The sequence below is a fragment of the Oryx dammah genome, unplaced genomic scaffold (assembly GCF_014754425.2).
Source record: "Oryx dammah isolate SB20612 unplaced genomic scaffold, SCBI_Odam_1.1 HiC_scaffold_23, whole genome shotgun sequence".
NCBI classification, from domain to species: Eukaryota; Metazoa; Chordata; class Mammalia; order Artiodactyla; family Bovidae; genus Oryx; species Oryx dammah.
The window spans coordinates 119,282,906-119,297,464 of record NW_024070207.1 but is presented as its reverse complement, the minus strand read 5'-3'; the positions used below and the strand labels follow the sequence as shown (position 1 = coordinate 119,297,464).

Here is a 14,559-nt window from a genome sequence, read left to right as displayed (position 1 = left end):
ATTTGCCTGTTGAATTAAACCAACAAACTTAACCCAGCTTTTTATTTATCAAAAATTATCCCAGATCATGTGAACTTGAAAAAAAAATTGGGGTTAGTTTCTATATTTGAGAGTTCTAGGAATATTTAATTTGAAAAGCACTTTTTTTTCTTTATGCCAATTAGAACTTTTATGAATTAGTTTTTACAGTACCATGCAGAGATAGAAAAATACCACACATTTGTTAACACATATATAAACACATGTAAACAGATGCAAACAGAGATCTTAAAGCTTTGGTTCTAAAATTTTAGCCCTGATTTTTGGTACAGTAACACAAAACTCACTAGCTTATAAGAGAACAGGTGAATCCAAATTGTGTTTCTGGCAGCTGGGGTAAGTTTACCTTCTCAGGGTGCTAAGATATATTTTTTAACTGATATATATATATATATATATGTATATGTATGTTTTTTCATTTGTCCAGTTTCAAAATAACTCCTTTTTTGCCTTCTGATGAGAATCATTTTCCGAGAATTTGCATTTCTAAAAGCTGGCTATCATGTCCTAAAGAAGGTGGGGACAGAAAATTTACATCACAAAGGCACTGAGAAAGTGTCTTTAAGTTTTTTGCCTGGAGTTTTGGGGGTACTTTGCGTAATATGGTAATTACTCTAAACCTCTGATATAAGTTTTTCCAAGTACAGAACAGTTCTATTTCCAGTGTCCTGGTCTTTGACAATGCCTACAGGTATTTCGAGATATTAATAAATAGGGCAAGTTTTCAAACTGGTTAGGATAAAACACTGAATTGCTTCTAGAGCTGAATTTCTGGCTTTGTTAAGATTTGCAGGACAAAGACAGTTGCTTTTAATGCCTCAAAACATTGGATTGCAGCCTGAATGATATCAAGGGACTGACCTGCCCATCCAACTACATTTTCTTCAATTTGCTTTATATCAGGGAGAAGATTTCCAATTAAGATGGAAATCAAATGATTTCTGTGTTCTGGAGTTTCAGGGCTTAATGCAGCATGCTTTACAAAGTTCAGATAAAGCATTCAACAAGGCCTTTGAATACTCTCCTTTTTCTGAGTGCACAGTTCAGCCTTGGACCAATTCACCTTCAGGGAGGGGGTAGGGAAAGCCCTTACTATTGCTTCTATCAGCCTCTGAATATTGGTTTATCCATTTCCTGATAATTTGGGAGGAATTGTGGTCGTATTTCCTGTGTGAGTGTACCTGTTTTCCCCAGGGGGCCATCTGGTATATGTGATAACTACAGTATAATTGTGGATGTTAAGAACACCCCTGCACAGCCAATCAAGGTCCCTGGGAGTGGGGAACTGATCTTTAACTCTTCTCTAAATTTGATAGATATGTTCTAAAAGTGGAGGTAAAAAGAACTTTGTCATTTCATCTTGCTAAGGATGTCCCTAAGCTGACTGCCGTACTCTTTCATGTCCTCCTTTCAAGTTAGTCTTTCCCTAGATAGCAAAGAAGGTAATTGTTTAGGATGAGAGCTCTGAAACATGTTAAACACAAAAGTTTCTCCAATTCAAAAGATCCATCATTTGGCCATTGACAAGTAAAATCTTATGTTACTTTCAATAGCAACCCACACCAATAAGCCTTTTGATGGCTTAACCATGGATGCAAGAGGCATCCCAAAATGGGGTGCTTTTAAAGATGCAGCCCTCACAAAATTCAGAAAGCTCACCACAGAGTTAGCCTGAGGAAGCCAAGACCTTCACTATTACATGTGCTAAGGACAGTGTCATGAGAAGTGTCTCCAGTTTCTCACAAGAATGTGATAATCAATTCAGTTACAAACCTCCTCATCTGTGACACCGGGTGGGCGCTGTAGGAACAGGACTTCTCCCGTACTAAAGGAGGCAAGGTTGCAAGGACAAGGGCCCTTTATGCCAAACTCCCACAACAGCTGGAAGGATCAGAGAAGGCCACTTATCACTTTGTGTCTTGGATCCCCAGCCTATGCAGTTGGTCATGAGATGCATGTAGATATGAGCATCATCTAGCTGGCAGCGACCAGAGAGAATACTCTCATTGGTTGTAAAGCCAAGCTCTCAGGACAGAATGAAACAAAAAGTCTCACCTGTCCTGTGGTTCTCCTTATGCCAAACACCACAAAAGACAGAGATAAAACAACAACCATCTCTGGGAGGAAAAAGGACCAGTAGAAAACAGAAGTCCTGAAAACAAAAGTCTCTACCAGTCATGACACCTAAGGAACTAGCTGACACATATCTTCTCCTGCTAATCTCTATTTGGAAAAGAAGGGGCAAGGTAAAATGTTTACCTTCGTCTCTCAGCTGCCCCCAGAGTGAAATTTGGGAGAGAGGACTGTGGTAAGAATCCTTACCCTCTCTGGCTTCTTCCGTATTCCAGGATCTCATTTGCAGGGTCCCAAGTGAGAATGGTGTCCCGGCAGGTCCCATGGGAGATTGCCAACCTGTAGGAGAGGAAAAAGACTTCACCCTTTACTTTTCTGGGTTCTTGACTGAGACATCCCCTAGCCTGCATAATCATAGACAGATGAATAGAAGAAAACAGGAGAAAAAACAGAAATTTAATAGCATGTATAATTCCTGTACACTGGAGGGATACCCAGGAAAACTGAAACTCCCTGAAGTGGCCCATGACATCACCTTAAATATCATCTCCAACTAAAGATAAAAGATGATGTTAGGGGCGAGGGACTGGGAGGTGAGCAGGACAAGCATGGTATACACAGATAAGGTGGTCCCACACACTTAAGTCCCCACCTTCTCCACTGATAAGAGTTTCCAAAGGTTTAGAGTCATCCTCCTCTTTCTGCTATAGAGAAGGCGACTTCTTGTGTAAACTGTAAATGTCTCTCACAAAAAGGTAACTACTATTCAGTCCCTGGGGTTGCAAAGAGTCAAATGCGACTGAGCTGAACTGATTCAGTTTCCAGAACTTTTCCTGTGTCTGCTTTTTCTTAGAGAATAACCAGCTCAAGATAAACCATGTGCCACAGAGGCATACTTTGAGGGGATGACAAATTCTGCTGCCCTTCAAAGATAAATACACACTGAATGGCTCCCTTAGGTATCTCTGGGCAGAGAAGTGAATGCTTTCCCCTCTGTGACACACACTTCTGTGTTTACTTTTTTTCACCTTATATTTTACTTTTTTAATAATTCATTAACAGCTTTAAGAAGTTACGTTTCCCTTGGATTTTCATAGGTTAAGATGCCATATTGTTGAGAGCTGTAAACCATCTAGTCTTACATGGAAAGATCACGCCTTTAACATGTCAGTTAAAACCAGCGAAGACCTCTGCCATCAGGTAAGTGTTCGTTCTTCCCAACTAAAACAGTCCTTAATGTTAATCAATATCAGAAATCCATTTTTCCCCACTGACATAAGGAAACCTTTTGGCATAGACATGACAGAAATGCTCTCCTGTTCATGAAGGGAAACCAGATCAGAAATGGTAAGCGTTGAGTTACTTTCAGAGAGCTGTTTCTTTCTGAAAGCTCATCGAAAAACATCTCCCAGAAAAGGTACCATGTAGTGCATTTACATTTGAAAAAGGTGGAGGGCCTCTTTCTGAAGAGTTGGTTTCAGTACCTCCAGGAAATCATAGCTTCGCTCCTTTCTCAACTTGAAAATTAGACCTTTTCAAAACAAGAATAAAGAGAGGCACATCTCCTCACCAGCCAAGGCTAATTCCTCATTGCCTTTCCACCCAGCCTCTCAGAGTGCATGGACTCTCCCGTACTTGTTTGTGGGGTTTCTGATATTCGTTTGTCACGCACATGATTAATGTACTGATGCATACCTTTCATCCTCTTTTCCCTCTTCAGCTCAGTCGTTTGGTAGCGCACACTAGGAAGCTTGAAGACCAAGTCCAACAATGTATCTGGTTCCAGCAGCTGCTACTTGCCCTAACTGTGCTCTCGCTTACCTTTATGGTTTCTTTTTTCTATCTGTTGTACAGTTAAAGAAGTGGGCCTTAGTGGGAGTGTAAGACTCCAAACTTCACCACCACGCTCCAAGTGTCGCACATCTGTGCTTCCACCAAGGAGATGTACGGCATTTAGGAGCAGAATTGTAACATTCTTGAAATAAACTAGTAGAATAAGCAAACACTGAAGAGATTGATTATGAGAGTCTATGGGTAGTTAGTCAAGTAAGTAAAGGCATATCTGTTGTGTGACTTAATAGTTTAGAGATAATTTATTTTCCCCTCCTGAATACTTTTAAAGCTTGTTTTATCATATATATATATATATACATATATATATATGTTTATATATATATGTATGTATGTATATGTTAGCTGAACAGAAAAGTAGCTTGCTTTGTTGCAGCCAAAACACGTCATCTGCTTTTTTTTTTAAACAGTTACTATAGCTGAGCCAACTTAGTTTTTCTATACTGTGTATATAGAACAATGTATATTGAAAAAAAAAAAAGAGTACTTATACAGAGTCATTTCTGTAACCAGGACTTTGTCATTTTGAGAACTACTAACACGTGCTAGTTGATGTTCTTTTGGAATGTACAACTACTTAATGCCAAACCACCTTTAGCCTTTGTTTCCTATCCATCTTCCTTAAAGGCCTGCCTGCCTTTTATTAATATCAGACTTTGTATTGAACAATCACATTCTCATTGAGGTAGGACTGGGGAATTAAGTCTGGTTGGATTTTCTCTGAAATCTGTCAGTAACATCTGGAAGGAGAACCTCTCCAGTCCTTTTTATGCAGTTTCATGTTGCTCTCTGGCTGGACACATACCTTTTTGCTTCCCCTATTAGAAAGGCCTGATCCTCCATTGGACCATCTTCACCTTCTTTTCTAAATGAAAGGAGTTAGATAAACATTTTTTGAAAAGTTAATTTTTGAAAAAGATGCCTAGCAGTATAATTCATTTACATTTCAGTTTCTTGTTAAAATCAGGCATGAGAGGGGAACTTGACAAAAGACTGGAGTATTTAAGAGGGTGGGGAAAAAAAGTGAAACTTGGGTTGTCAGTTCTCCATTTTAGAAGTGAAAAATATTACTTGGTGATCGACTGTCCTACCTTCAGACCAAGGTTAACTGACTTGATCTTCCACCTTTGTCAACAGCAATACTGAGGACAGTTCCTCAATTCCTAACATGAAACACCTCGCAGGAGCAGAGCCTAATAAAAGTAGTTTGTTTTCTCATCAATATAACCAGTTTGGGTCCCTGTTGCTTCACATGTAAATCTACTTTATATGAAAGACAAAAAATGGTCTGTAAAATAAATTTTGAGTTGTGATTGAGCCACGTTTGGAGAATGTTTTATTCTGAGGTTGTAGTGTTGGCGGCTTTCATCTTGAGAACTTGATGAATCCAAAATGGCATTATGAAGAATGAAGAGAGAGACTTCCTTGAAAATTGGCCTAGGAAATAAAACCTTAAATGGATACTGGTCTGATACTTTGTCTTAATTTGGGTTTTTCTGTTTCAGTTTGTCACCTCCAGACGTGAAAGTGACTGCAGTCCACCCTAAGTACTGTTCATAGTTTCTCCCTGTGTGCACAGCAGTTTCCCCTTATATGGTAGATCGCTGGCTTTACTATAATCTAATCCCAAATTGTCTATGTGTTTTGTTCTTTTGCAAATAATGTGGAAATAGTCAAAATTGGAAATGTATAATGTTTCATGTGAAAATTACATAAACTCACTAAAATGTGTTTCCCTGATGTCTGGCCAGTTGAATTGAATGACATATTAACATTTGTGTGTCTATTAAATGTGACTAAGCAAAATGTACTGAAAATTAACCATAAAATCAAAGGTATCTAAACTTTTGTACTTGTCTTGATTGGTTACATATTTTTATATTTGATTTTACTCTGTCTTCCTTTGATTTTATTTAATCACGTTTGTATGATTATTTTGAGTACTCTATAATTATTTTTTAATATGTCATTACCTGTTTATGACCAGATTACCAAGGACCAACATTTAGATTTAGATTGTTTTCACTTGGGAATGGAAATTCACAGAGTTTCCATGAAAACATTAATGAAGTATCATTATAGGCAAGTAGCCTAAAAATACAATTGCTGGTAAACCTAGCCTCAAATTTCATAATATACCATAACTGTTTTTATATCTTGCCACTAATTTTGACTGGATTTAATAGCACTTTATTGTACAATTGCGAAAAAAAATATATTCCTAGAATTGTTGCCAGTGTAATTTCTCTAATGTTCTGGTGCTTTTCATATATTTTCAGTATTTTTATTACTATATTGGTATTTTCTTTGTATAAATTGATCAAAAGAACATGCTTTCTATTTTAATATGTTTTAGAAAAATAATTACATTTATGCAATAAATATCATCAGGAAAAACCTCTGGTCTCTAATTCATAAAGCATCTTAAAAAATCAATGCTCAGGCTCACACTGACCTTTCAAAGATCACACTAATTTCTCCTGGACCTGCTTACCTTTTTATAAGGAGGGCACTGCAGAATTCCAAAGACAGTTGTGGTTTCGGGAGAACCCAACCTCACTGTGTCTTGTTTCTTATCGCCCAGGGTCAGGGTCTGCTGCTCAGGGCTGCTCTCCATTTTCCTGACTCAGCATTGGCCTCACTGTCACAGCTGGGCCTCCATCGTGGAACCTACCACTAGAGCGGCCACCCAAGTGACAATTGCCCCACATCCCCCATCCTAGTACCCACACACCTGCCTGCCTGGCTGCTGGGCACATGGCAGGAAGTCCCTGTGAGAGGGCATCAGAGCGGCTGGGGGTGGGGGCAGCCCTGGATGGGGACCGCAAAGGCCCTGGGGAGTGTGTGGGCTCCTCGCCACTGGAAAACACAACTCCCAAGTGCAGCTCCATAAAACAGAACCAAAAGGACAGGTCCATCTTCTAAACTGCAAAAGCGAGAAAACCACCTGAGAAATTAAAAATAAAGCCACTAAGACCAGTAACCTATGAGGGAGCCCTGTACCTACCTGGGACAGTGAGTGTGTGACCTTTCCCAAAAGACAGTTTTCTAGGGATCAGAAGAGCTAGAAAAAGATCAGTTACTTTACAGCACCCAGCTCTCTAGATTTTTACTAGCAACTTGAGGTTTCTTGATGTCAGCATCACATGGGTCCTCAGAAGCACAGGGCTCCCCTTTTTCTCCCTGGACCATGAGCACAGAACGGAAATCCTCCCATCTGTCTCGACTGGGGCGGGGGTAGTAGGCAGTGAGGGTTCTGGGTTCTAGTCCCCTCATTGACATTTGATTCCTGCGTGACTCAGGAATGTTCATTAACCTTTCCGCCTCAGTTTCCTCATCCTCAAGTGCCTGCAGAGGACTACTTCCCAAGAGGAGTGTGAGAGGAAGGAGATCTTGCATTTAAAGCCACCCTGGAGAGGCTTGCTTGGCTCTGCTGATGGTGCCTCCACCACCTTCCTTCCCAGCCCCTAGAGCTTTTCACACTGGGGTTGGTCATCCTGAACATCCCATCTCACTCAAAGCCACATGTCAGTGCCCCAGGCTTTTCCCTGTTTTGTTCTAGCCCTTTCTTGGTCCATCACTGAATTCTGCTTTCTAGGTGAAGGGACACATGGAGAAAGCCAGTGAAGATTGGCTGCCTTGAACCCTGTGAAGGAGTATCCCCCACCAGGCAGAGGAAGGCTTGTTTTGACGTTTCCTTCCACCATGGCACCCAGACCCCTCACAACACCGCACCCACACCCTAAACCACAATATTCCACCCAGAACAGTTTCCCCCTATATTTGTAACAATTCCATAAAAATATTGCATAGGATCCTTTATATCTTCATGACAATTCCATCTTTAACACTGACTATAATTACTTCCCTGTGATGTCCAAAGATCCTCTTCCCTACCCCTCTCAGGTCCCCTGCCACACTAAGACTAATCTCTGGCACATGTTACAATATTTGACACAACTGGTTCAGCTGGCAAGAATATAAAGGAACATCTCCCTGACCCACAGAAATGAGATCATGTACCCTTTCAAGTCTCTGTAGACTTGAGAATTTGAGTGATGCTTGCAGCTACCAGTTGTTCATGTGCCTTTATTTGAACAGTGAGAAGACATGATAAGATCATGTGTTTTACAGATGTGGAAACCAAAAGCCTGAGAACTCATCCTTTTTCCCAAGGTCACAGGCTAGTTGGTTTCAGAGCCAAGAGTTGAACTAGTCTCCCAAGTCCACTGCTTGTTACAACCACTCAAAACTGCCTCGACTGAGCATCAGGTTACCATACTGAAGGACAGGTCTGATAACTCCACATTCCCTAAACAGCAAGAGAGGAAGAGGAGAGAAGATAGCATACTTGAGAAGCAAAGTTGACAAAGTACAAATAACCACTCAGGACCCTCGGCTGGAAAAGTTTCTTGGTATTCTAAGCTACAGACAGACCTCATTGAAAAAGGTTTGAAAGGTACAGGTTAATGTCCTGTTTACTTTGATGGAGGGCCGTGTTGTGCCTCATCAACTGTCAAAGAGGTTTATCCATCAGTCTATAGAAGGGCACCTAGCAGGGGGCAGCTACTAGTTGTCTCAGCCATAGTCTAGCCATAGCCATAGTCTCAAGGAGTTGTATTTAATGAAATCAAATCATGTCAGTTTTCTATTAAAAGTAAAGTGAAAGTGCTAGTCACTCAGTCATGTCCAACTCTGCAACCCCATGGACTGTAGTAGCCCACCAGGCTCCTCGGTCCTTGGGATTCTCCAGGCAAGAGTACTGGAGTGGGTAGCCATCCCCTTCTCCAGAGGATCTTCCCAACCCAGGAATCGAACCTGGGTCTCCTACATTGCAGGCGGATTCTTTACCATCTGAGCTATGGCCATGTAACAAATTACGATAAACTCAGCATCTTAAAGCAGCCCAAATTATTTCCTAGTTCACGTGGCTGAGTCTGGTACACCATGGCTAGGTTCTCTGGATAACGTCTCACAAGACAAATCAAACTGTCAAGTCACCTGAGTCCTCCATGGAGGCTCAGCTGGATAAAGGTCCACTTCCAAGGGCTCACCTGATTAGATCAGACCCGCCCAGGACAATCTCCCTTCTGATGAACTCAAAGGTAACTGATTAGAAACGTCACATCTGGGGACTTCTCTGGTGGTCCAGTGGCTAAGACTCTGTGCTCCCAGTGCAGGGGTCCTGGGTTCGATTCCTGGTCAGGGAACTAGATCCCACATACTGCAATGAAGGGTGAAGATTCTGAGTGCCACAACTAAGACCTGGTGCAGCCAAATTCATATTTTTTGAAAAAGAAACATCACATATGCAAAATCCCTTCCTCTGTGTAAGCTTGGGATAAGTGTTATTCCATCACATTCACGAGCCCTAGCCCCATCTCAAGGAGAAAGGGTTATACAGGCTGTGTGTCAGGTGAAATCAGCAAGCTCAACCAATATGGTCCCCTCATTTTACAGATCAGGAAACGGAGGATCAGAAAGCTGACCCAATCTTACCTAGTCTGAGTGCTCTGAATTCACAGACATCCTGCACATGAAAGGAAACAGACTAGAACTTCTGTGTTAAGCACCGGATGACTGGAGGACAGTATGTCTCTATCCCAGCTGGTTTCCTCTAGTCTCATAACTTCAGTGCACACAAGAATTCAAACTTTTGTAAATAATCTGTTAAGGGAAAGAATGCCACCACTATGTCAAATGTTGATTCAGTCATTAAAAAAAAAAAAAAAAACACCCAAGAAACATTCTCACAATGAGTTCATGTGCTGGGGCAAAGAGGACTTCCAGTAATTGTGTGCTTTCGTCAAAAGAGCTCCAGTGAAAAACAGTTTGTTTTTTTTTGAACTTTCCCTTTTCTTTCAGAATAATCCATTTCAGTTAGTTTCAGTTAGTTTTCTTAGACCTATATATACTCTATTAAGGTAGCTACAAGAAAAGGTTAAAACAAAGGAAGGAAAAAAACTCCTTTCCTTATGGAGACTTGCCTTGTGACTCCCAGCATAGTTACTGTCTAATTTACTTTGGATCAAAGTCCAGTGCCTTGAATTCTATTATGCCAGAAAGTCCTCTGCAAATTTGCAGGTACTCCTAGAGTTGTGTATGTACATGTGAATGTCAAAAAATCTCAGTAGTTTCTGGAAGCCACTCCAAACTCCTTCTATGTGGATTTGCAACTGCCCCATAAATTCTAACTTGATGTTCCCCTCTATTTAAGTATGTAGCCTTGTTTCTTTCTGACTGCAAGAAACTTTAAAACCACTAATATTATGACGATCCCCTTTTGCAGAATCTCAGACTATAACAAACTAAGAAGTGAATCATTTGTCTTTCTCATACCAACACTCCTCTTTTCTGCAGCAAACCCTCACCCTAATACTGTCACAGAGATTCATTCAGTAGAACTTCCTATTTGCAGTTCAATTTTTCCTGAACCGCTTTCGCCCACTAACAGGCAAGTGTGCTTGGGTCAAATACCAAATCACTGTTCTCGGTCATAAAATAAATGTCAGAAATGTGTTTTAGGTACTTTTCCAACTCTAACTCCAGCGACTTCCTTTTAGGGAGGTGGAGAGGGAGAAAGTTATCATTAAGGGGAATAACAATCATATGACACAGTCTACCCAAACTTTAATTTTTTTTTTCATGCAACTGAACTAATAAGTTGCTTAAAGGGAAACTGATGTAAAAAGCAAAGCTTCGTTGCAAACCAGTATTTACTGCTCTGAGATCTCTTAAATCACTTGAGATCTTAGTCACCAGAGGTGGGGGTGTGTCTTATAGAGATTCAAATCATAAAGTCAGTGCTTAGGGTAGAATTTAGTCAGAATTTTCCCTCAAAATTCATTAGGAAGATGCCAAAACAGAGATGATATAGTAACCATATACTGGTGAGTCCAAACCTTTTCAACAGCAGATAAAGCATTTGGTTTGCTTCATTTGGTGGTAGTGGTGGAGGTCATGTAGTATAATAAATACACGCAATGAGTCTTAAAACTAGAATCACCATCAACAAGATTCTCTTGGGAGACACAAGAAAATTGCAAATGACTGAAAGGAAAACACATTGACCATTCTATACACAGTGGAGTGTGATCGTCTTGATTCTAAGGGTTGAGAGCCAGATATAAGTGAGGTTGCTTAAATAGTTAGGGCCAAAGTCAGAAATGAAATATGGTCTTCCTCTTAGACAAGCCTCTTTAGGAAGGGTCCTCACCATATCTCCACTTGCCTCTTGCTCCGTGCTCACTCCATCCTAGTGTCTATTACCTTCACTCCAGCAAAACAATACTTGCTAAGGTCGAGCAATGACCTCCTTATCAGGTTACCCATTGCACGTGCTTCAGTCTGAATCAGAAATGAACCCATGCAGCAGCGTTTGACTGTATCAATCATGAGGTTTCTGACACAACAAACTCCTGCTTTTCTTTTCTTCCTGCCTCCTCTTCCTCCACCATGTCTTTAAGGCATTCAAGTTACAAGTGGGCTCTCTTTCCTTTCTCACCAAAGGTGACCTCCTCTATACGCAGACCTGCAGTTAGCATCATGGCAACCCATTCCAGTATTCTTGCCTGGAGAATCCCAGGGATGGGGAAGCCTGGTGGGCTGCCGTCCATGGGGTCACACAGAGTCAGACACAAGTGAAGCAACTTAACAGCAGCAGCAGTTAGCATCACCCAACCATTAACCCTCTGATGGTCTAACCATACCTCCCCCACTAGGTCTTAGATATACGTGAGTGAAAGTCGCTCAGTCGTGTCCAACTCTCTGTGACCCCATGGACTGTTCATGGAATTCTCCAGCTTTGTTCTTCTTTCTCAGTATTGCTTTGGCTACTCAAGGCCTTTGTGGTTCCATACAATACTGGAGTGGAACTGCCAGAATACTGGAGTGGGTAGCCTTTCCCTTCTCCAGGGGATCTTCCCAACCTCAGAATCAAACCAGGGTCTCCCACATTGCAGGCGGATTCTTTACCAACTGAGCTATCAGGGAAGCCCAAGCAAGCACAAGGAGCCGGGCGTGCTAGGAACAGGGCCCAGGGTGACGCATGGCGGCGTGAAGGAATAGGGGGGTGACCCCCCCACCCCATCGCCCCAACTCAGCAGTTCCAGCTGTCCGTCAGAAAATGTCAAAAACAACTCATGATCCTCGCCCATACCCAGTCTTCCAGGTCCTATCTCAATGGACAGTACCACCCTCCATCCATGTAAAACCAAGTACCCCTAAAACCGAGTTTATGATTACCCTCTCTATCCAGAACCTTATTCCCTTTCTTGTTCTGCACCCGTTCCCCCTCAAGATTGAGGAATATCAAGGGAAACGGAGGGTCATAACCAAGCAGGACCCTGTGGGCCCTTGCCGAGAGAGACCCTCTCCCCACCATGTCCTCTGCCTGCCTCTTGTTTATAGAAGAACTTGAGCCTTTTAGGCCTTCCCGGAATTCCAACAAGCAAATTCAATCAGAGGAGTGAGAAAATGCAAAAACAAAGGAAAACAAGCAAGCAAGACAAAATGACAATACTTTAGTCCCTGAACAATGTCAAGGACCTTTTGTTCCCCCTCTTGGACTGTAGATAATATTCTGAGCCATATCCTTGAGCTATTTTGCAAATACTGAAACTCCCATCAGCTGGAAGAAGTTAACTGTATGTTAACCACAAGCACATAGACCCTAGATTGGTTGGAAGCAGAAGATTGATGATGCTGAGGCCAGGTTACTTTACCACCAACAAATCAGAAGGCCCACAAGCTGATCATGCACCCTAGAGCCCTATCTTGAAAGAGCTTTCCCTGAAAGCCAGTAGGTCTTTTGAGCATTAACCACTCATACTCCCTGCTTGTTGCCTGCACTTCCCTTCACTACAACCTGGTATCAATAGACTGGCTTCACTGGATGTGAGCGGGGAAAACCCAGTTTGGTTTGGTAACACATTTACACCAGCTAGAAACCTGACCTTCATCCTTGACCCTACAGGGCCCTTCCACTCCCCCACTGCAAACTCCCTCCTTCAATCCACAATGTCTCTCACATGACTTCTGCAACAATCTCAGGCAGTGTCTGGGCTTTCCTTCTGACTCCCAGCAGTCATTTCCGTAGTCAGGGACATTGAGGACCCTTGAAAATGAACATCTTATTATACCCAGGTTAAACTTTACCTGGCTTCCATGGCTCTCAGCCCATGATTAAATTTCTTAACTTGGCCTACAAGCTGCTGAATGAGCTGGCCTTTGCTACCTTCTCAGCCTCATTTCCCCCTCTCTCTTGCTCTAAAAAGTCCAGTTTCATCTCTCTGCCTGGAACTTCCTCCCATCCCAACTTCCCATTCTCACTTCTTGAAGGTGGTTCTCAGCTCCTCACTTGTTCATAAAAGGCATTGCTTTGCCCACTCTCACCACTTTTCTTTAACATGGTACTTACTGAAAGTTCTAGCCAGAGCAACTAAGCAAAGATAAATAAAATAAAAGGCATCCAAATTGTAAATGAAGAATAAAACTGGCAGATGATGTAATATTATATATAGAAAATCCTAAAGACCTCACCAAAAGATGTAGACTATATGAATTCAATAAAGTGACAGGATACAAAAATCAATATACAAAAATCTGTTGCATTTCTACACACTAATAATGAACTAGAGAAATTAAGGAGACAATCTCATACACAAGTGCATCGAAAAGACTAAAATACCTAGGAATAAGTTCAACCAAGGAGTTGAAAAACATGTACAGTGAAGCAATAAGTCATTAGTGAAAGAAACTGAAACGAAGACACAAGTAAACTGAAAGATATTCTGTGCTCATGGATTAGAAGAGTTAATACTGTTAAAATGGCCCAATGGCCCAAAGCAACCTACATATTCAATATAATCCCTACCAAAATTCCACTGCCATTTTTCACAGAAATTGAACAAACAATCTTAAAATTTGTATGGAACCACAAAGGCCTTGAGTAGCCAAAGCAATACTGAGAAAGAAGAACAAAGCTGGAGGCATCATGCTTCCTGATTTTAAACTCTACCATAAAGCTATAGTAATCAAAACAGTAGGGTAAATAGCATAAAAACAGACATACAGATCAAAAGAACAGAATAGAGAGCCCAGAAAGAAACCCATGCATATATATGGTCAATTCATTTATGACAAGCTAAAAATGTACAATGGGAAAAGGATAGTCTCTTCAGTAGATTGTGTTGGGAAAATTAGATAGGCACACGCAAAAGAAGGAAACTGGACCTCTATCATACATACATCATGCACAAAAACTAACTCAAAATGGATTAAAGACTTGAATGTAAGACCTGAAGCTATAAAACTCCTGGAATACATGTGGGTAAGTAAGCTCCTTGACAGTGGTCTAGGCTATGATTGTTTGATTTAACTCCCAATTCAAAGGCAATAAAAGTAAAAATAAACAAGAGGGACAATATCAAGCTAAAAAGCACAACAACAACAAAGAAAGAAAGAAAGAAATGGGAAAAAATGTTTTTAGATCATATATCTGATGATGGGCTAATATCCAAAATCCATAAAGAACTCATATAGCCAAATGGCAACAACAACAACAAAAATACCATTTAAAAAATTGGCAAAAAATCT

The 14,559-nt window shown here is 41.1% G+C and overlaps 1 protein-coding gene across 2 annotated transcripts in view; it reads left to right on the top strand.

The window, feature by feature from the left end:
- The window catches only part of MOSPD2 (motile sperm domain containing 2), an 89,045-nt gene extending 82,685 nt beyond the window's left edge, over window positions 1–6,360 (top strand). Inside the window, exons 14-16 of one of the 2 annotated variants that reach the window (XM_040266600.1) lie at window positions 3,210–3,312; window positions 3,833–3,991; window positions 4,022–6,360. In XM_040266600.1, coding sequence (XP_040122534.1) covers window positions 3,210–3,312; window positions 3,833–3,970 — 241 coding nt within the window. In that variant the 3' untranslated portion in view covers window positions 3,971–3,991; window positions 4,022–6,360. The remainder of the gene's footprint in view (window positions 1–3,209; window positions 3,313–3,832; window positions 3,992–4,021) is intronic. The other variant, XM_040266601.1, reaches the window with a different exon arrangement.
- Window positions 6,361–14,559: the final 8,199 nt, after the last annotated feature.